Source organism: Glycine max, chromosome 10, assembly GCF_000004515.6.
Source record: "Glycine max cultivar Williams 82 chromosome 10, Glycine_max_v4.0, whole genome shotgun sequence".
Taxonomy (NCBI): Eukaryota; Viridiplantae; Streptophyta; class Magnoliopsida; order Fabales; family Fabaceae; genus Glycine; species Glycine max.
The window spans coordinates 38,635,936-38,660,178 of NC_038246.2; the positions used below are offsets into that span (position 1 = coordinate 38,635,936).

General features: G+C 30.0%; 2 protein-coding genes across 2 annotated transcripts; both read left to right on the plus strand.

Annotated features, from left to right (window-relative positions):
- The first annotated feature begins 5,182 nt into the window (after positions 1–5,182).
- Positions 5,183–5,981, plus strand: LOC102660989 (MATH and LRR domain-containing protein PFE0570w-like). Its single transcript, XM_006590090.1, has 2 exons — positions 5,183–5,515; positions 5,877–5,981. Exons 1-2 carry the CDS (start codon positions 5,183–5,185, stop codon positions 5,979–5,981), a joined length of 438 nt encoding a protein of 145 aa, XP_006590153.1.
- Positions 5,982–15,579: 9,598 nt separating this feature from the next.
- Positions 15,580–22,442, plus strand: LOC100808197 (kinesin-like protein KIN-14G). Its single transcript, XM_014763178.3, has 19 exons — positions 15,580–16,079; positions 16,446–16,603; positions 16,755–16,898; positions 17,009–17,254; positions 17,359–17,430; positions 17,560–17,628; positions 17,790–17,867; positions 18,026–18,103; positions 18,322–18,403; positions 18,485–18,580; positions 18,674–18,850; positions 18,937–19,043; positions 19,137–19,315; positions 19,425–19,586; positions 19,849–20,102; positions 20,205–20,368; positions 20,493–20,675; positions 21,156–21,646; positions 21,881–22,442. The coding sequence occupies exons 1-19, from the start codon at positions 15,962–15,964 to the stop codon at positions 21,984–21,986; spliced, it is 2,964 nt and encodes a 987-aa protein (XP_014618664.1). The 5' UTR covers positions 15,580–15,961; the 3' UTR covers positions 21,987–22,442.
- Positions 22,443–24,243: the final 1,801 nt, after the last annotated feature.

Genomic DNA, 24,243 nt, shown 5'->3' on the forward strand with positions numbered 1-24,243 from the left:
GTAGTTGTGTCAAGGTGTGTGAGGTGTGGAGGAAAATTACGGAGGGGAAAGGTCCCACTGGCTTCTTTGATGGGGAGTTTGGAAATTGATTCTTTAGCAACGTAACCAAGAATTCAACAACAATAAGTTATTGGAATACATTATTTGTGGTAGCTCTTGATGCTATTTGGCATAGACGAAATAAACTGGTGTTTTAGAGTATAGAAGGGACAACTAGGAGTGTTGCAAATGAGGTTAAGGCTCGAGCGTTGGAGATTGTCGGTAATGGTGATGGGTCTTCACATTTAGCTACTAGCCTTAATCAACCTAGGAACTCTATTATTCGATGGATCCCTCCCCCGGAATGATTTCTAGTTCTAAGTTGTGATGGCACAGTGCTGACCGTGGTGAAGCTTCTTGTGAAGGGGTTATTCATAATCATTTTAGAGCTTTTATTGGAGCCATTTTGTGTAGATTGGGCAACTGTTCAATGTTGCGAGTTGAACTGATGGCAATTCTTCATGGCCTCCGTATTATGAAGAATAAGAGTATTTTAGATAGAGTCATTGTTGAATCAAATTCCTTGCTTGTATTGGAGATTATTAATGAAGCGTGCAACTCTAACCATCCTGCTCTCCTATTGCAATGGAAGCTATTGGTCTCATCCAGGAAGGTAGGGTGGTCACTTGTAGCCATATCTTTAGAGAAGTGAATAATATGGTAGATGATTTTGCCAAACAAGATTTGTCTTTTGTAACACCCTAACAAAAAATACATCTCAAGTTGATAGAAGAAATGTTGTATTGTGTCATTTGTGCATGCATGTATTTAATTACAGTGATTATATGTTTTTAATTCTTATTTCCGTGCTTATTATATATATATATATATATATATATATATATATATATATATATATATATATATGTGTGTGTGTGTGTGTGTGTGTGTGTGTGTGTGAGATTAGTTTGGTGAAACTAAATAGAGAAATAGAAACTGTTTGAACTAATGTAATTTGTCTTTATGTGAGGTTTACTCTAAGTACAAGTATCCTTAGGGAGATTAACACAATAATTTAAGAAGTTATCACATTAATCTAGACGTTTAAGATAAGATTTACTAGTTTTGGCAAAAAACAATTTTTACCATTTTCGCTTATGTCTACTCTAGCCATTTTGGCAAAAATTTCAAAAACAATAACACCCATAAAAGGCATTGCTTGGCATGTTCACCATGGCCGCCGGCCAAGTAGTCATTCATGCCGTCAATTAAGCTTGTCAATTAGGCTTAATCAAATTTCTTTTGGACAAAAGCCTTAGACCTTATCTTCATAAGTCTTTTAAAAGCATGTTTTTGAGGCTTTTCTCCCTCATTTCTCATGAGCTCAGCCAAGGGAGAGAGAAGCCCATTTCTTTCTTTTTTTTCAACCTTCATACAAGTGCTCTTGAGGTTTCTTCCATCAAAGTTTTGGTAAAGAGCTCTTAATCTTTTTTTCTTCTTGTTTTCCTTACCAAATTTGTGCAAGCTTCTCATTCATGGTTCCAAATTTCATTTTCATTCTTAGAAGTTTGAGACATCAAGGACCTGATCCCTTGTTCAATTGAGTCATTTTGTGTAACTTCATTTGAGGTAAGAGGGGTCTTTCCACTTCTTGAACCTTAACCTTGATGTCTTTGGAAGGTAGGCTTCATTGCATGTTTTTTTATGTTCAAATATTTGTAGCTACTACCTTGGCTGGAACTCAAGGATATCTTGTTTTTCTAGAAATTTTAAGGTTAAAAATGAATTATTTGGGTGTTAAAACTTAGGATTAGCCTTAAATTTCACTTAAATTGGAGTTTAACAAATTTTACGAAAAAAACAAGTTCAAGGACATTTTGTAGAATAAAAAATCTGTCACGAAATTGAATTGATTATTATAGTTGTATGGGCTATTTTTCTTAAAGTGTTGGCCTTAAAAATGAGTTTGTTAGGTGCGAAAATGTAGGATAACATATAAGATTCAAGAAAATCTGATTCCTAGAACACCTAGAACATTAAAAATAAATTAGGAGTGAAACTTTGTAAAAAAATGAACGATAGAGTAATTCCAAGCAATAGACAGCTCAACATTAGGATCCATGCCTCTGCATAAGTTACCTTAGAAATATTTATTTTTTGGAACGGTTGATTTAACTGTTATATTATTGTTGAGATAAACTGCAAGATCTTATGACTAATGCCTATTTTGGAAATTGTGATGATTCTCTATTGATAAAATTACTGAGATGCATGCATGTATAATTATTATTATTATTGGCAAATGGTAAGACCAACAGAGTGTGAACTTCGGCAAATTATATTTGTGGCATGCGAATTTATATTTTGTTATATACATTTGTATATTGTTATTTTATCTGTACACATTGTGGTTTGGGTTCGCAGGTGTTTGACCCTCAACAACTTGTTTGTTATAATTGTTAGATGGTTGTAATCATAGTCGTTATGTTGTTCGATTATTTTGTGTGACAAGTGGTTTATACTGCTTAAAGGGCCACAATGGGTTCCCTAAGAGTAGTACGTAGGTCTAAGCCTCGTCTTTCTTTCTTGTTTGTTTGTTTGTACGAGTTTGTTGATGCACGGCGGGGCTACATACACGATGCAGTGGTAGAAGTTAAGAGGATTGGATAGAGAGTAAAGAATCGATGGTTCTATTTTTCTTCTGTGAAAAAGTGAGATTACGTTGAGAGAGTAGATGATGGACAAAGGTACACTAAGGTATAGTGGGTAAAGAGGTTCGAAGAACCTGGGGGAATTAACGAGTGGTGACTATCCAGCATTTGGTGCACTCATTTAGCGCGAATAAGTCACAGGTCTCACTTTGTTATTCCTAATGAGCTCCGAGACTATGTTTTTTGAGTTGGGAGCTTGGGAATTGGTACACGATGTATCCATCTGTGATGATCATTCTCAACTATCATCCCCATAAATTTATAAAACCATCAAGACTTTGGAGGATTGGTGGCAGAGGTTGGACCCTAATAGGTGATAAGTGTGTTAGTGACACATCGTTGAGAATGATCACCCTTTTATTGTAGCGAAAGACGTTACACTTTTTATTGTAGCGATGTATCCAAAGGTTGGACTCAACTATCACCCTTACAACAACTTCCAGGTTCAGGAGATGTCAAGGGAGTCACGCCCTCGACAAGCTTGGCAAATAAAAAGTGTAACGTCTTTCGTTACAATAACAAGCCGTAATAAAATATACTAAAACGAATACAAAATCTCAAAATTATAATAGTCTAAAAATACCTCATGTATAATAAAACAAGTCAAATAAACGAGTTTTACAAAAAGAAAACATTATCCTGAAAACATGGACATCTAAACTAAATTAATGCTAAAAATATAGCGAAAGTAGTCGCATCCAACGTCTTATTTTGAAGTATTAACTAAGCTAAAATAAATGTAACTAAAAAAACTATATCTTCAAGTCTCCTCAAACTCAGCAACTTCTTTCTTGTGCTTTGAAAATAACACTATGAGATGATAATCTCAGTGAATAAAACAACTAAAAGGAGTTCACTAATAGTGTTGTTTTTAGCTGGCGGGGTAATCCGAAAAATCAACCATGGTATCCACAATAAATTTAAAATAAGATTATATATGTACACACGCACTCCATTAAAAATCATATTAAAACAATCTCAATTCATGACATTCTGAATAAATAAAATATTTAAATAAATAACAACACCTCATTGCATCTAAATAAATATAACAAACACAACTTAGTGATTCTCAGAATCACAAGACTCAATTCTTTGGTTCCAAGAACCAATGTAGATATCATATTCTTCAAAGGGTCTATGAGTTCATATTTCATGCAATGGCGTCTCACTGTCTTCCCATCGTAGATAGATGTATTCATAATCTTTTTCTCATCCCAGATGGGGTATCTATAAAAAAGTATCATTCTCATCCTAGATAGAGGTATCTAATATTATAATCTCATAATAAAATATATATCATCATCCATTCCCAGAAGATGATGATCAACTCACAAAATTACAAGAATATCATTCTAAAAAAAAACTACCGACAAATTCTCTAATTTCATGCATCCAATAATAATTCTCAACATCACACCACAACAATAATAGAATCAATTAATAATATAAAACCACATATATAACAACAATTATATACATAATATAATAACTAAGGCATATAATATTTACAATGGCTAGAACATAACACACATACAAATTGATCCTAATCCTAAAGGTTAAATTATATATTCATTAATTCAATGATAAAGTCCTTTGGATAATGTTAATATATATATATATATATATATATATATATATAAATTAAGAAATCACATTCTCAAGAATTCACACCATGGAGGTTTAAAAAAAGTTATTTTACTCATCTCTTGAAGCAAGAAATTTGTGTTCTTCGCTATTCTTCTTCTCCTCTACCAATTGTGTTGAAATAATTTCTCCGCTTTCTTTCTTTTTCTCCGTCCTTGAGCAATCCACTAATACCAAGAGAGATCGTTTATGTGTGTGATTCTAAGAGAAAGAATTGTTTACCCTTATATAAGAATTGTAAGTATTTTGAAATTTGTTTAACTGATATTTCTTTATGTATTATTTCTATTATTTTTAACCAATCTAATATATTATTATACTAACATCTTTTTAAAATAAAAATAAGAATATAATATATTAAAATAATTTAATCTATCTTTTCCTTTACTAAAAGATATATTTAGGTATCTTTATTTAAATAATTATTGGATTATTTTTAGGATGTTACAGAAAGAGCATGATCATGTCGGGATACACGCACAACAGTTTACACATGTCACACTCTTGTGCACATGGTGTTGATAGATAGACAAATGCCACGCCTATCACCATAAATCACTTTTGGAACTGCTACATTTCTTGGGAATTTACATCTCGTCGACAACTGAAGTGGTTTGAAGACATCAGTTTTTATTTGGGTATGGAGGTGCCTCACAATGCTCAAGAATTCGTAGTGACTCCAATGAGGTTTGATGCGAGAGGTAATGTCCTGAGTTGGAGATTCGAGTTAGTAATTGAGGGAAAAAATCACTACAAATATTGATTTAGTTAAAATAGAAGGCAATGTCAAAAGAGCACAAATTACTCAATTCATAGCTCAGAATTCAAATGACTTGGTTTATGTGATGTATAACTTGAAGTTGAAAAGTAAACAAAATAGAAAAACTATTGTTATTCCATTTGATGAGATTGAGTCTGACAGTGAATGGATAACTAAAGAGGGATATAATGATGAGGATGAGCAACCTCAAGGTGAAGGTGATGATGGCAATGTTGAATTAGTGGGAGATGTTGGAGGAAGTTCAAATGATCTAGTTGTAGATACTTTCGATCTAGATAATTTAATTTTGGTGGAACCTAATGATGATGCACAATTTGAGGAAGACCTTGATGATGATGGAGATGGTGATGAAAGTGATGATATTCATGGAGATGATCCTATTATAGGATTGTACATGGTTCTTTGAAGATATTTGTGGTTTTTTTAATCATTTAAATGTTTTAATTTTGAGAGCTTATGTTTTGTAATAGACTAATAGTATGAACTATGAACCTATTGTCATTTTGTTTGCAAAATGGTGTATTTTGAATGTATTTAATTATTATTCATAGGTATTTTTTTTATGAAGTAAACTCTTATGATTCTACGAGTCGATCTACGGAGCTCTCACGAGTCTACATAAACTCTCGATTTTGATAACCTTGACATGGAGGTGCCTCACGATGCTCAAGAATTTGTAGTGACTCCAATGAGGTTTGATGCAAGAGGTAATGTCCTGAGTTAGAGATTTGAGTTTGTAGTTAGTACGTTTCGTGTAGGTCACTGAGGACCAGGGAGATTACACAGACATGACACTTAAGGACGAGGAAGAATATCACGAGTTGCTACGAGACTTGGAGTCGTCATTCGAGAAGGAGGATTGATTACCTTCTTGTATTTATACCTTAGGCGTAGTTTAATACTTTTAGTCCTAAATTTTTTCTATATTTTGATGCATTTTGAGGGGCGGGATCTTCACTATAATGTTCTTTTTGTTGTTGTAGCAAATGTACATGAATCGTTTCACTATTTTTACACTTTGGGTTGTATATGTATTATTTCTTCTACCGTGACACTATTTATTTGTTTTATTTATGTGCAAAGACTTCTATTATAAATATGCATTCATTTATTTACAGATTTAATTGCGACATGAAAATTAAACGTTTTCTAAGCAAGGTGCTTACTTTACTTTATCTTATTTATAAAAAGAAAAAAATTATGAGATATTTTTTCAACTTGAAAATAAAACTTAAAAGTTAATGACATGTATTCCATACTATTTGTTATTTAAATGATTTTTAAGCAAAATTTCATTAAACAAAATTAAGGTATTACATGTTTAGCTGAGGGTGTCATTGTTTTTTTTTTTAGATCCTCCCCCGTGAATCGAGATTGCACTTTTGGCATATTTTTGTGCTAGTCCTATGCTTGGGGTGTTTAGTTTGGGCTTTTAGCCCCATATAATACCCAACAAAAAATAGAAGAAGTTAATATCCTCAAGTGATAATATGATTGTGATTTATAAAATATATACTATTTTTATTTATTTCCTAATATTAATAAAAAATAATGTGATTTAAGTATCTTTCCGCATATCTACTATTAAAATTTTATTATTTTATAATTTATAGAACTAAAAATGAATAAAATTAAATAAGAACTAATTTGATAAATAACATATTTTAGATATTAAAAATATTTTTTAAACCAATATCATTTTTTTAACTTTGATTTTCTAAGACAAGAAAAATATGTAAATAAAAATGCATCAACTCTTAATTTGAATTAAAGTACCATTATGTTTATTTTACAAAAGTCAATAGATGTTTTCATATTTTCACTCCGTTAGGTGCAGGGGACTTTGTTAGAAAAGGAAATGAAAGGTTAATACAATGATCATGTAAAAAAAATTATATGGTCATCTAGTTATCAGGTGACATATATAATAAATTTATTAACTTGAAAGTCATATTTTTTATTAATTAATAATGTAAAAAATAATAATACTCACAATACATAAAAATTAAACTCGACTGAAAAGAATGGAAAATGAAGAAGGGAAGAAAAGGAGCAGAAACATGCGCATGCATGCAAACAAAGAAGTAAGGGAAAATAGCTCAAATAAATATTGTATTTGATAAGTACAAAGAGGCATCACTTGAGTTTTTTTTTTTTTAAGTCTTCATCTTATCTTCAAAATAAATAAATAAAATCTTTATCTTATTTCCTTCAATTCCTTTAAAAGTCTTCAATTGAATGACTCACTAAACAGTTTTCACCGGCCCCGAGTGTAATGCTGTGCCTGTGGCTGATGTTTTAGCTAGCAATGCATGCATTCCTCAATGAACCCAGGATTCGAGTTTGAGTTTTGGGCTTTTTTTTAGCAAAAGGAGTATATTTTTCCGTTATTTTTTAATCAGGAGGAAGTTAAAATACTAAAAGGATAAGGGATAATACTTATTACGATTTTCTATTTTTTTTAAATTAAAGTCGTAAAATTATTTATGACTTCATTTAATTTTTTTATGACTTTGAAGTCGTAGGATTTTTTTTTTATTTTACAACTTTAAATTCGTAAAATCTTTTTTTTATTTACGACTTTCACTTTTTTTTAATGTTTAAGTTTTTTTTTTTCAAATTTATAGTTTTTTATGATTTTTTTAAAAAAATTAAAATTATTTAAATGTATAATAAATAATATTAATTTGACTTGTTATTAGTATTTTTTTATGGTTTTATTTTATATGTTATTAATTTATTTTAATGTTTTATTATTTAAAATATGTTATATATTTTTAATATTGTTTTATTTAAATGTTTTTGTTTATTTAAAATTTAGATAATTTATTAATAAAAATATATAATAAAATTAAAAGGAGATATTAAAAATTTGAAATATTTTAATTTAAAAATTGATTATATTTAAATGAAAATTACATATTTGTTAAACTAATAAAGAGATGATGTCTCACAACGAGTTCTTCTAGATATGCATCTCGGTCTCTCATTTTGTTGGATTGGATTTCATGTGTTTGTTGTCCTCTTGTCTACAACCTTTACCTCCTCTTGTTCTTGTTCTAGGATGTCGACGTGTAATTGTGTGTTGTTGTTGAGGGACATGATCACCATCATTGTTATCATTATCATCATTGTTATTGTTGTTATTATCATCATCATCCTCCTCATCTTCATGACCCATGTCATACATTTGAGTAGGTAATGATAAACGATAACAAAAAGTCGATGGTGATAGATTATATGAAGATGGTGGAGTGTTGAGAAAGTGGTGGCAAACATTTGTGAGGGGTCATAAAAAACATTTGAGGTAGAAGGAACTTGAAATGAATATTGAGACATATATGATGAGAATCTTACTGATTGAAAAGCTTGCTGACATCCTTGAGACGCGTATCCAAAGAAGCCTGCTGATTGATATTGTGCTTGTGATAGATGATGTTGAGACATAAATCCAGGAACATGTACTGGAGGTGCATTGGATTCTACATATGATTGATGTTGGTGATGACTAGGATAATATTGTGATTCAAATTTACAAAGTTAGAAATAATAATGAATAATAATATCAAGAATTTTTAAAAATTGTAAAGTATATTTACAACCTCAGTAGATAGTGCTCTTTCACATGATATATATCGTCTAGTTCGACACACATATCATTGCATGTATTCTGAATTTTCATGCAAAAAACCTTGGTCCATTTCACCATGAACAATATAATCATTCCAATGATTTCATTTGACAATCCAGTGATGACAATGGTGAGGCCAAAACATATTTGTTCTCCCTCTCATATCTAATGGCATCAAAATCATGAATATGATAAAGGCAGGACATAGGTACTCTGAAGACGTATGTGTCATGATACAAGAAAATCAACACATTGCTACCTCGCATTATGTTCTCGTGTATGTTCAAGAAACAAGGAAGTTTGAGGTTCAAGAAATTGCAAATACGCGACTTGGTCGATGAGCAATGGCATGCACTGTCAAATTGAATGAATGGTCATGTGATTGTGGACAATTTCAAGCACTTCGACTACCTTGCTCGCATGCAATTGTAGTGTGTGTGTTTTACAATTTAAATTATGATAGCTTTGTTGACCCTGTATACAAGTTGGAAAACATTTTCAAAGTTTATCAACAAGACAACAGACATCAGGAAGCTTGACTATTACTCAAATACATAATGAGATGAACGAACCAATTCTAAATAGGTCTAAAAAATGTTCATTATGTAAAAGTGAGGGACATAATCTTACTAACTGTCCATACACACAAGTACATGACTAATATAACTTGTACTTTTATATTTTTCTTTTATTTGTATTGTGCATTTTATATTAATGTATTAATTATGTTATTTTTAATTTTACTGTGTATTTTTATTAATAGATTATCTAAATTTTAAATAAAAAATATTTAAATAAAATAATGTTAAAAATATATAATATATTTTAAATAATAAAATATTAAAATAAATTAATAACATTTAAAATAAAACCATAAAAAATTTACTAATAATAAGTCAAATTAATGCTAGTTATTATACATTTAAATAATTTATTAAAAATAATAAAAAAACTGTAAAAAATTATAAATTTGAAAAAAAATAACTTAAACATTAAAAAAAAAAATCATTTACAACTTCAAAGTCGTAAAAAAAGAGTTTTACGACTTTAAAGTCGTAAAATAAAAAAAATCACACAACTTCAAAATCGTAAAAAAAAATTAACTGAAATTGTAAATAATTTTATGACTTCAGTTAAAAAAAATAATAGAAGTCGTAATACATGTTACAACTTATTCCCTTCTAGGTAATTTTTTAAAACTTACCCCCGATTAAAAAATAACAAAAAAATATATCCTTGATAAAAAAAAAACCTGAGTTTTCACGTTCATGTTACTTGATGATGCGTCAGCAACCGTTTATGTTCTCTAACTTCATTTTTGGGCTTTAGCCTCATTGAATCAGACAAAAAAAAACTTATTTATGTTGTGTTTTGATAAAATTTCTTCACAAATACGTAAAAAACAAGAAAATTAGAAAATAAAGTGAATTATTGTTTTCTCATTAACCAGATAAAATTAACTTAATTTTACACATAGGTTTTTGAAAAAGTTAAATGATGGAACTTCTATAAAAAAAATTGAAGTTTATAAGTTATTTTTAACTTTTAAAAAAGAAAATATTACATCAACACCCAATGTATTATTTGACACCTAGAGAGAGGGAGAAAAAAGAAAGAAAAAATATAAATATGATAGGATTTATGATGTGATAATAAGTTAGAGATAAAAAGAAATAATAAGCATTGAAGATGTGTTTAAAATAATAATGTATTTATGTATTATTATTGTTAAAAATAATTTATTTTAACTTTTTATTTTTTTCTGCAATAAATATTTATGAGTAAATTTATTCAAACCATAACCTAATCTACAATAATCTCACATCACACAAGTTTTTTTTTATTAAAAGAAAGAAAAATATATAAATCTACACGTCTACTACTTCATGGATTAAGTAATGTGAGTTTTTTTTCTTCTTAATCCCGTCGTTTGTGGAAAAATGAGTCTAACTAACTTGAATTTGATCGAGATGTAAATAAAGTTTACAATAATTATTTTCATCGATGATCCAACTTGAATAATTCAAATAATTTAACTTTAGCTTCAATATATTAATTACTAATACTCCATAACTTATTTCAACAAGTGAGATTTAAGAGAATAAAAAACTCTTTTTCATTTTCCAATAGAATTATTTTTTTAGGAGGGTCAATAGAATTATTTATTATCTAAATCTTTCTCTTCCTTTTTTTTCACATTGTACATTATATTTTTATTTTTATTTTTCTTACTAAGCAATATACATATAATGTTTATACATATGAAATAATTTTACTATATTATTTAATTATAAATTACCGTTTGAATTACTTTAAGATAATAATTTTTAAAAGTCAATAAACTTATCATATATAATAAGTTTGATTGAATAATTGTGTAAAACTTTTTACCCTCTTAATGGATAATATATATTGAGAAAGCCATGTATATTTCTCCCAATTACAAAGTGTTTCTAGTAAGATTTAAACCCTAGCATTGTCCCCTTCCAAAAAAAAAGTCCAGCATTGTTTATAAACTTTACATAGACCTATATATTAAGATACACGTCGTGATCCATCTAAAATTTATAAAACACTAATTAATCAAACACGTACTTAAGAACATACATGTGATAAGCCGGCCCAAGTTTCGGCAAAACTATGCCAAGTGCCTTCTTTAGTCTCGGCCTCTAAAATTAAAACCCATTAAGCATGATAATTAAGTTTTTTTAAAGAGAAGCATGATGATTAAGTTGATAACAATTCATCTTTCAAGTTATTAATTCTGAAAGCTAACCTCTATATGTAATCCAAGTAGCTAGATTCTTGCTTTCAAATTTTATAACCAAAAGATGAGTTGAAAGTTGAAACCAACATGATTAACTTAATCCATGACAACGCCTCCATCTCCCACCCCAGTTCAAATTATAAATAATAAAGGACTTAGCTTTAGGCTGGAACTATAATCTGCTTCTCCTTTCTTCACGACAAACATGAAGATTGAAATCTGTCATTGTTGAGTTGCTCTTTTTTATTCTAGCAACATGTTAGGTGAATGTTGAGTTGTCTAACTCAATGATTAGTGAGTTCAAGTTCAATGGTGCCTACGAAATTGATAGCCACATGCCTAATCACTCGAACTAACACAATCTTGGGACCATATTCTCTTGTGTTTCCAACAAGTGAAGTTAGGGACTTGATAATTAATCCATGTCTATGCTTTCTGCCCTTCATGAAAAGATAACCCTTTTGCATATCATGCCTTTAAATTAAACATCACTACTTTACTTAAGGATTTATGTAGATTTAAAAGAAGAATGGCACGATATGGTACTACGAAAGCTAAATCAAGATCGAATTGCGACGTACATGAATCATAATAGCATAATAGTTTAATAACAAAAGGGAAATGAATGAGAACACTGTGCCTGGTCAACAAGACTAGTTGATCATTCACATTAAATGGGCAAATCTTTTCTACCAAATCATAATCATACAAGGCATTGTTAATTTATTGACAAATTGGTTGTTTGGGCTTGGGGACCAATTAGAATGGATCCAGTGCGGTGAATCTTCAATCTTTGAGTGCAAAGCAAACCCGCAAGGTAGGGCCTTCTTACTGCTCTACTTTATTTGTAGGGTTTAGAGATTCATTATCATTTATTTGATTAATCCAAGAAATTAAAGGAATTAATCAAGGGTGCAACTTTCCAGTTGCTTAAGATTTTATGATAAAAACATTGACTGGGTTGAGATAAATAGCAGAACATTAGGTGGAAATTGGGGTTCCCCAACCTTTAGGAAAGCTTCACTCCTACTTACCCTACTCAACTAACAATTAGTGACCTGAAACTGGATGCTCTAGCTTTTGGCATCAACCAAGTACGAAAATGGTTTATTTACAGTTTGTTTGGATTTATTTTATAACATAACTATATATTTATATAAGTGTTTAGAAAATTTATAAAAATTGCTTATAATATGTTTATAAGTTATTTCAAAACTTATTTTAAAGTTCTAAAAAATAACTTATGAAAATACTTTATAACTTATATAAAATTAATTTAATTCTATTTTTAATTATAAAAAAAGCTTTACATAAATGTTTACATAACAAGTATATATTTAGTGAAACAATTAAATTATTTGCTGTTGCCTTGCTTTCTTGAGCAATATAATTTTTTAAAAGGCAATATAATTTTTTTATTGGCTGATAAAAAAACTTAATTAAATTATTTACTCAACGCATCCCAAGTCTCAATCAAGTTTTAGGTCAGATGTTTGGATAGAAATTAAAAAAGAGCATATGTCTAATTCATTTAGGGTCCATTTGATGCATGCCATGGAATAGGAATTATAATTTAAATTTTGTCACAATTGAAATTGGTTTAAAATTATATAATTCTTATGATTAGGTTACATAAAAATGGCAACATACTAGTTAGTAAGAAACAAGTTCATATGTTACATGAATGTGAATTTGACTTTGGCTATCAAAATAAAGATTTTGTTGGTGGATAAATTTGTAAATATTCTTATGTCTTGAGGTCTATCATAATTCTCACTAGAGTTTTTAAGACTCAACTCATTTAAATTTTTTGTAATAAAAAAGGTTATGCAAAATAATGAAAGTGTAAAAATAAAAATTTACTAACTGATTAGTTTATTAACAGTCAACTTTTTGTTAGCTTATTGATAGTTTTGTCAATATATATATATATATATATATATATATATATATATATATATATATATATATATATATATATATATTAATTGAGAAATTAAAATTGACCTAATTTTTTGGTAAATGATTAAGCTATGTTAATAGTAGAATGTTTAATTTCTTTATGTTAAATATAAAGTCTTGTTAATTTTCATTTGTAGAAAATTTGTCTCATGTTTCTTTTATTATGGGAGGAGAACTTTGTGTCATCCTACCGGCTAAAACAAAATTGACTTCAAATCCTTAAAAGCAACTTATTTTAATTTTTTGATACCGACTTATTATAAAATTTTGAATTATAACAAGTTTTTTTTACAAGAATTATAGACCTTTTATTCATTTCATTTTTATGCACAAATTTTCATGCCGTTATGATATGTGTTGCACTTCTCGTTATAACCTTTTAGTTAATCAGTATTATATTTGCTGAATTGATTCAATTATAAATTAACTTGTGGGAATTTATTTATTTATTATATTATATTTTTTTCTTTTTCAGACTTTTTAATTAATTATTATCAATTTTTTTGAAGTCATATTCAATCATGAATGCATGTGATCATATTCATTGATTTTGAACCCATATGATTGATATAATGTTTCGTTGCGTACACGTGTTAAAAAATGATTAATAATTTATGTAATGAGCTGGAGATTAATCTTTGACTAAGTGGTTGTGGGAGACATGCTATTTAACTTAGGACAAATAAATCATTGATTTTATTGGATTATATTTTTAAATTTCCTTTTTAATTTTGAATTTTCATTCTTTCTTATTTAATCTTTATCGTATTTTTGTTTAGTTTCTTATTCCGATATATCATCCGTCATTTCTTATTAAATGTACTTAAATATTTAATAGATATGTTGTTGTTTTGGTTACAAAAGGTAATAGATATGTAAGTATGAATATAAATATAGATAAATACTTGATGATAATAAGAATTTTATATAACTATTTTATCATAATTTATTAAATTTATTAATTTTTAAAATAATTATCTTTAAAATAAGTCAATAAGTGATTGATAATTAAAAAACAGTGTAAAATTAAACATTAAACTCATTTAATAGATATATAAATATAGATGTATTGATCAGTAAAAAAACAATATATATATATATATATATATATATACTGTGTTGCAATATTAACTGCCCATCATTGCATCATTAAAAGATTTTTTTTCCATCTACCAATTTTAAACTTCAAATTTTATTTAGAAAAGGATCATACCTATATTATCTGAATCATCCATCCATTAATATTTTATTACTAATTAATTTTGTCACATGCCAAACAAATTAAATATCTAAAGAAATTTAGATGTATAAAATTTGAAATACAACGTTCATTGTCACCATCTTCCATCTCAAGTCTCAACTCAAAAGAATCGCAAGCTTTGATTTTGACAATGAGCATTACAATTCAAATTTTATAGATTAAGTATACATTTACAGTATACAGACAAGAATCCAATTTTGATATGTTTCTATAAGGCTATAAAACAAGATTTACATTTATTAATAATGCTTTTACAAAATAAATTAATGAGTTTAAAATCTCATATAATTGTTAATATATAAAAATTAAATTAATAAACTAAACTCTTTAAGTAATTACTAATTACAAGCAACTATATATATTAACATACCATTACGATTTAAAATTATTTGTTGAGTAACAAATTGGCTAAGAAAATGAATATGATTACCAGTAGCAAACAATATATTTTCTTTTTATGCGATTAATATAAGAAATGTGGCTTTTGAGAGAAAACTTTATATATATATATATATATATATATATATATATATATATATATATATATATATATATATATATATATTACTTATTGAATATTTTGCTACCAACGTTACTAAGATGTTTTTTCTCTATAAGTCAAGTCCAAACTAAAGTATAGCTGTAATATAGAGGCAGATAAAAAAACCCTAATAAATAACTAGAATTTTAAAGAAAAATACATACCATTTTATTATCATATTTACATAAAAACTTTAATGATTATTACCAATTTGAGAAATCAGTAGGATATAAACTACAAACTGATGCTTTTCCCTCCCTTAAATGTAAACCATCAAGCGAGTGGGCGAGAGGCTCGGAACGAGGTTCGGTGTTAGCCTTTTCACGTCAATATTAGAAACGGGAAACTACACAAAGAAAGAAAAAAAATACCTTAAAGTGATAGAAAGCCATTTTTAATTTTCTTTCTCTCAACTTTCTACAATTCCTTGCCTTTCTCTTTCTCTGTGATTCTGATGCTTCATGCAGGAGCTCTTCTCAGAATCACAGGGTCTATACGTTCATTCTTTTTCTCTCTTTCTCTCAGAATTTAGCTAACAATTACGGTTCCATTTTGCTCATCATCATCGTAGCTCTTTTTGGAAGGCTTGGATTAGATACATTCTTTCAGTTAACATCTTGGATTCGTATTAGATTTATTGCTGTGTTTTGTGTTGGTGTTGGTTTTGGTTGAGACCAAGTAATGGCGCCAGAGCTTGCCTTGCCATTCTCTGTTGTATCTGTGGTCGAAGATGTTCTTCAAAAGCATGGAAGTCCTTTAATCGACATTGACTTGGCATCAAGGAAGGCTGAAGAAGCTTGTACATATCCCCCCTCTCCATTGTTCTCTTAATATGTCTTTTTTCAGGAAAATGTTCAATCCATTAACAATCTTGTGCTTTTTTGCATTGTTGAAAATCATGTTCTTTTAAGCACAAAACTTGGATATAATCCCTTAAGTGCTTTTGGTGGTTGTTTTCAATCAGAATTAGAGTTTCACATTGGTAATTTGTGTAACAAAGGTTTTCATTATAAGTTACCAACAGTAGTATTTAAGGAACGGCGTGTAAGTTTTGTCCTTTTCATTGGTTTAAAGGAACCCTTTATGTTGATCACGCCACAACAAAAAGAACAAGTTTGATTATTGTTAGAATGCATGAAACTTAGACTAGTGTGTTGAATTGCAGCCTTAAGAAGGAACGAAGCGGCCGCGTGGCTGCAAAAGACAGTTGGAGGGAAAGACATGCCAGGTGAGCCTACTGAAGAACATTTCAGGATTGCGTTGCGTAGTGGCATTGTCCTTTGCAATGCTCTTAACAATATTCAACCCGGAGCAGTGCCTAAGGTATATATGTATGTATGTTCTGTTTCATGAAATTGAAATCTAGATTCTAGTTCTGTTCTTTGAGCATCATTTATATATGCATGTCCGTCTCATCGGTTATCAATATCATTATGACAAATGAAAATGATTAAACCTGTATTGTTAATGTTAGGTAGTCGAAGCCCCCAACGACAGTGTTATTATTCCTGATGGGGCAGCTCTGTCTGCTTATCAATGCTTTGAAAATGTAAGGAATTTTCTAGTAACTGTGGAGGAAATGGGGCTTCCCACATTTGAAGTTTCTGATTTGGAACAGGTGAGGCTGAAAAAGTAATTCATTTCCATTCATTACTTTGATAGACTCAATGCTGCATTATTGTAATGCAATTTTATTGAGCTTTAACAATTCTTTTCTTCCATGTGCAGGGAGGGAAATCTTCGAGGATAGTGAATTGTGTTTTAGCACTTAAGTCTTACAGTGAATGGAAAATGGGAGGAAAAATTGGATCATGGAAATATGGTGGGAATCCAAAGCCACCTGCTCCCTCTGCAAAACCTATTATGTGGAAAAGCTCAGAACCATTCATGAGGTCTTTGTCAAGGGGTTTTTGGTTAGGCGATAGAGATGGTTTGCCGAGTGATAATTCTCCAAGCAGTGTTCTCAGTGAAGAGGTTAGAGAGTACTATCGTTTATAATCATCTTTTGCTTTTGTGTCTACATGTGGACAGTGAATATAGCATCTGTAAGAGCTTTTTGGTTGGATTGGTATTTGCAGGGTTCTATTCCCTCCTTGAATTCACTAGTTCGCGAAATTTTATGTAATAAGAAGCAAGAAGAGATTCCCATTGTAAGGGTTATTTATTGCTTATCCTCATGTTCACTAGTTCTTTCTTAAATGAGTTTTTTTTGTTTTTAACTTTTTATTTTATTTTAAATTTCCTCTTCAGTGAAGAGCTAATGCCTATTGCTATAACAGGTGGTGGAGTCTCTACTTAGCAATGTCATGGAGGAGTTTGAACAACGCTTGCTAATCCAACAAGAAACAGTGAGTTTCTCTTTGTCTTTTGACCAAATTCAACCTCATATTAATGACACCAATCAAAAGATTTTTTTTTCTGTTGTTTTGATTTGAATGTCCTCACCAAACACCAAACTTGGGTTCATGAGTCTTACTGAATTTTGTGTCAATTTTTTTTATTATGGCAGTTCAAAACAACTCAAGAAGATAAGGCACCACCTGAAGCAGAGGATTCTAATGTGGAAGCTGCTTGTGATGATGAAGAGGTAAATCTAAGATTTCAAGAGAATTTTTCAAAACTCTTCGCAAATTGCAAGTCAAAGTGTTCATAGATTTCTTGGTATCACCGACAAAAAAAAAAAAGATCGCTTGGTATCATTGTGCAACTCTGTAATTAATTTTCGGTTCAATCAATGATGTGAAGCACAATGGCGACGAAGAATCAATTGACCAGCCTTTGAAGCAGCAAAAGTTATTTCAGCAGCAAAATGAAAACGTTCAGGTAACTTGGGCTTGCATTAAATTAAATAACCCAAATTGCACTATGTATGAGTCTAATACGATACTATATAAGCATGCAACTAAAGCTAGATTAAATAGTTTGGCTTAGGAGTTTTCATAGGGTGTCTAACCATGGACCCAGAGTTTGAGGTAGAAAATTGTTTCAAGAACGCCTCATGCATAAGATAAAGTAATCAATTTGATGTTGACAATCCTTAGGAATTGAAAATGATGGTTCATCAAACAAAAACAGGAATTCAGGTTCTGCAACATAAATACGAGGAGGATATCATCTATCTAAGTACGTATACTGCTTTGAAAAATCCAACATTTTTAACAAAATTATTCTATATTCTAGCTAATTACTGCATACCCATAATAGGTAAGCACCTGCTTGGCCTAGCTTCTGCGGCTTCAGGATATCAGAAAATTTTTGAAGAAAACCGCAAGTTATATAATCAATTGCAAGACCTGAAAGGTAAAATTCAAGTGGTCAGAGTCTAATCAAATTTTCTCATTTCATGTCTATATTCTGAATAAGACTAAATGGCCCAATTTGATACCTCTGTAGGAAATATTAGGGTGTACTGCAGAGTTCGACCCTCAACAAGTGGTCAAACAAACCATCATTGCCCTATCAATAACATAGATGGAGGAAGTATGTCACTAATAATTCCTTCCAAAAATGGGAAAGATGGGAAGAAGACATTTAATTTCAACAAAGTGTTTGGTCCTTCTTCTACCCAAGGTTGGTCTTCCTGTGTTGTCCTTCTATAAAAATTATTGTCACTCTATATGTTCGCTTCATGGTTGCTCTTTTTTGTTTGTCTGTAGGGGAGGTTTTCTCTGATACACAACCACTGATTCGTTCGGTTCTTGACGGCTACAATGTGTGTATATTTGCTTATGGCCAGACAGGATCAGGAAAAACACACACTATGGTGAGAGATTTAGTCTTTTGTTGTTTCTACTATGTTTTCTTCCTCACTTGTAACAAGTAATAACTGTCTTGGTTCATCTATGTATTGATGCAGTCTGGACCAGACAATTATACTGAGGAAACAGTAGGTGTCAACTACCGCGCACTGAGAGATCTTTTCTTTCTCTCAGAGCAGAGGAAAGACATCATTCACTATGATATATCTGTTCAGATGCTAGAGATTTACAATGAACAAGTCAGAGACCTATTAACCACAGACAGTGCTATAAAAAGATATCCTTTTCTTTATGCAAACTAATTGCTTTCTGTATACTTGATCTATGCATGCCATTTTGGATAAGATTATGTTGCTCCTGAATGTTACTCTTTAACACTTGCATACATTAGAAATTCGCAACAGTTCCCATAATGGCATTAACGTGCCAGATGCAAACCTGGTTCCTGTTTCATCAACTTCCGATGTCTTGAATTTAATGAACTTGGGACAAAAGAATCGGGCAGTTAGTGCTACTGCCATGAATGATCGGAGTAGTCGTTCTCATAGGTACAGATTAAGTTTATTTCTTAAATTCTTCAACTTAAAGCACTGATTTCATTTTAAACAACATTATCTAAAAAAGAAAGTAGTCTTGGTTAACTTTGTTATGGATTTTGAACATTGTAATTTTCCATTACAATTTCTGTTGGTTGAAAAACTAGTATCCCGTTTTAGTGGCCTAGACTATGACATTTTGGTGCTTTTTTTTACCATGTACGTTTTCCATCACAATATTAATTGGTACTAGCTTGTAATGCTATAACTGCAGCTGCTTGACAGTTCATGTTCAAGGAAGAGAGCTTGCATCAGGGAATAGTCTTCGTGGTTGTATCCACTTAGTTGACTTGGCAGGAAGTGAAAGGGTTGATAAATCTGAGGTCACAGGAGATAGGCTGAAGGAGGCTCAACATATTAACAAGTCACTTTCTGCTTTAGGAGATGTGATTGCTTCCCTTGCCCAAAAGCAATCACACGTTCCCTATAGGAACAGTAAACTTACTCAGCTGCTTCAAGATTCTCTTGGTATGCTTTTATATCAATCTTCTGTCATATAATTTCTTCAATTACTACCTTCTCCACTAAGGTGTCATCTATTAAGGTGGTGATTTGTTATGTATGTACCAGGAGGCCAAGCAAAGACACTCATGTTTGTTCATGTTAGTCCGGATGCAGAAGCCATTGGAGAAACAATTAGCACATTGAAGTTTGCTGAAAGGGTCTCCACTGTTGAACTTGGTGCTGCACGAGTTAACAAAGATAGTTCAGAGGTCAAAGAGCTCAAAGAACAGGTTCTTACAAATTTTGTTTTTGGGTTCTTAAACAGATAGTACATTAAATTAACGGGTGCTTATATGACTATATCTGCAAATTGTGCATTTTCAATATGAATGTTTCTACTGCTTTCTTTGTCAGATCGCTAGTCTGAAGGCAGCCTCAGCCAGGAAAGATGGAGAATTGGAACACTTTCAACAGTATGCAAATAGCATTACTGAAACACCAAAGTTCAAACCTGATTTGACTTCCTTTGCACGGTCACCTAGTTGGTCGCATGGACCTCCTAGGCCACCAAGCAGAGATGATCCTAGTAGCATGGAGGTAACATATTATCAAGTATCAACCATGTTTTGTCCGTAAATTGATCATTACAAGCTATCTTGAACACAAAATAGGCTAATCTACATACATGTTTAGTCTAGTAATCTCATCTTTGAACATAATGATCCTAAATTTTGAAGGCGATTAATTACTTCTAGTAATTTGAGGCATCTAAAAGTATATTGTATAAGAGTAAATAATCCATGCATTGAATGTGTGAAGAGTTTTTACATGATCCTATAATCACAAATTGTTATGTAGAGTAAGTTTATTAACTTTTATAATAACTATCTTTAAAATCATACTTATTATATTTCTGATTGATTTATCTTTAAAACTTTTTCCATAACGATGCACAAAAATTAAGCTCAAAGTCTAATATGTGAATGGATGAGGAGATTATACATTTTGTCCAAAACCCATCACACAAAAGTTCTCTAAAAATTGATGTTTACATGCATGTGAAAAATGGTTTTGTAGGACAAGAAAAAGCCTACACCCAAGTTCATGAAAAGGCGAAGCTTTGATCCCAGGGACATTTGTAGGAAATCACCCCGTTGGCCACATCATGAAAGGGTAAATGGAAAGGAGGATGATAAAGAATCGATTTCTGGGGATTGTGTGAGTAAGAGTACAAAAAAGAATGACCACATTTTAACTACTGATGATAGCCTCGTAGGACGACAGTGTGAAACAGAAAGCAAACGTTCATCTTCTGATTCTTCTCCAATGCTAAGTCCCACAATTCTTTTAGACGTCCCTTCAAAAATATGCATGGAGGTGGCCACCACAAAATCAAATGACTCTGATGAGCTTGAGTTAGCAACTAGTGAAAGTTCAGAATCAGACAAGAGTTGGCAATCACATGATTCACATGCACGTGCACCTAAAGCAACCTCTTTTCCCAACGGATTAGTGTCTAAAACAAGAAAATCAACTCTTAGACGACAAGCAGAAAACCAAGAAACCAGGTATTCATATTTAGGTTAGGTGTTGCAGTTCATGCTGCTTCTGTTCTTGTCAAGGATTATGTTATTATTATTATGGACAATGTTAGTTGTTTAGTATTGTTAATTTTTGTTAACGAGAGGATTTGAACCCACCACCTCTTTCCCCTTTCCTTTTCCCTTCACCATTAGATTAACCTTATATCTCCGGATCATGTTATTATTAACTAACATTTTGTTCCATTTCTTATGAATAAGGAGTATGATCCCTTCAATGTCTCCTACATCAACAAGGAGACAAACCACCGTAGTTAGTCAGCTAAGAAAGCATCCAGATGCAAAGAGAAGTGGAAATGCCAAATGAGAAAGCTGCTCAAGTTATAAGGTTTCTGTTTTCTTTCTCCACCGCCTTGGCTTTTTTGTTTTGGGTTTGTATATCTATATTCTATGATGTAGTTGCACAGAGAGAGGCTTCTTTTTTTTTTTTGTTTTTTGGTTTTTTCATTAGAGGGTCATTAAAATAGTTGTCTGTGTTTCTCTGGTTGTGAGCATGAGATGCCACTCCAAACCATCATTTTATACAAACCTGGTTTTTGTATGGAAAAGAGAAGAAAACTCCCCCACCTCTAGTTTCCGGTGCCTTGTTACACCAGAACTAGGAGATTGAAGGGGCTGAAAATGCAAAGGATAATAAAGGAAAGGACAAGAAAGGGAAAAAGAAAAGAAAACAAAGACAGAGGCTGATAATTTTGTTTTTGTGTTTTCCCTTGTATTTATTTCGTTGTTCCCTACAACTTCTAACTTTATGGAAATATATGAACAACCGGGAATAGAATAAAAATAAAATAAAATAAAATAAAATAAACAGACAACAGTCATCATTAATTTTAAGAGAAACACTTTCCTTAATTAAGAGGAACACCAACAATATACTACTCTCTAATACATATTTTATTGTTGGTTAAAATTTATCAAAAATTATAAAATTAATGAATAATCATAAAATAAATTTTTTATCCTCTAAAAGAAATCGGTAGAATGTGTCAAAACATATACTATTAACATTTCTCTAATTTTATACACTTTGATATCGGATAAAAGCAACAAAAAAGTTATATATTTTTGTCTTAATATAGGTAAATTTTAACTACTTTTATCATACTTAATACTTAATATGATCATGTTTAAAATACTATTCATTTGATTGCGATTTTATTTTTAACGACTCTTTTTTTTTATATTAAATTTTAATAACAAAATTAAATGATGTTAACTTAAGCTATTCAAAGTGAGTTTTTTTTCAGTGGATTGACATTATAAGGGTTGTTTTACAGATTAATTTATAATAGATTTCTGAGAATATCTTGTTCAAAGTAACTTTATTTTTTTTTCAAAGTGACTTATAAGGTATTCAAAATAACTTACAAAATAATAGTATCTTGCCACACACATTTCAATTAGACCAAACAAAAAAAAATTAAAGATTTATGTTTAAAATTCAACACTAAATTATAATTTTAGTCTTTTTATAATTTTTAATCTATAATTTGGTTTCTCTATTTTCTTTTTTTATCATGATTTTGGTCTCTTTATTTTAAGAAATTTATAATATTTATTTATTTACTTTGATCAAATTAAGCTTTAGATCTAACATATTCACTCAAAATATTATAAATGTTAATTAATTAAAATATAAAAATAAATTTATGGAAAAATAAAAATTGAACCAGAATAAAAATTTAGCCAAAATTCAACCTATGAATTAGGTTGAACATGCATTAAAACGCGCCTAACATAAAACCAAGCGTTACAATCATCCCATACGGAAAAAAATATTGTTATAAAAGTTGATTTTGACGTTCAGTTATTTTCTAATCGTACAAATTTAATTATAAAAAGTAGGAAATTAAAGTTAGTGGAGATTTTATTCAAATAATATAAATAGTAATATATTAATTTATCTTATTTTTTAATAAAATACAGATAACATTAGATGAGATGACACAAATTTATACCTTAGATGGAGCCAGCTATTGTTATCGGTGTTGTAACCTGATTGTCTTAATTCACTTTTTTTTTATTTTGTTAAAATTAAATGTGTGTATATATAGGTAATAAAAATAAAATATTTAATATATATATATATATATATATATATATATATATATATATGTGTGTGTGTGTGTGTCTCTGTATTATTTTTTCTAATTAAATACTATAACAATACTTTTGGGATGGGTAAGAAACTGACAAATTAATAATTTTGTGTTCCAAAAAATATAAACATTTATTCCATTTTGAAGCTCATGTGACGTGGAATAAGAGAAATATAAGGATAAAAATGAAAAAAGATAGAGAGTGAAATTAATAAATATGATAATTGATGTGATGATAAACAAAGAAAATGAGATAGAAAAAAATGTAAATATATGTTTATAAGTTATAATTAGGATGAGCGTTAATAATGTACTCTTTATTATATTATACTCATTTTTTATTATTATTTAACATTTATTTGAAATTATAAATTCATGAGTGAACTCATTAAATAAAATATAAGAACAATTTTTTAAAAAAATTCTTAATAAATTTTAGTTGATAACAAATAATATACTCTACTC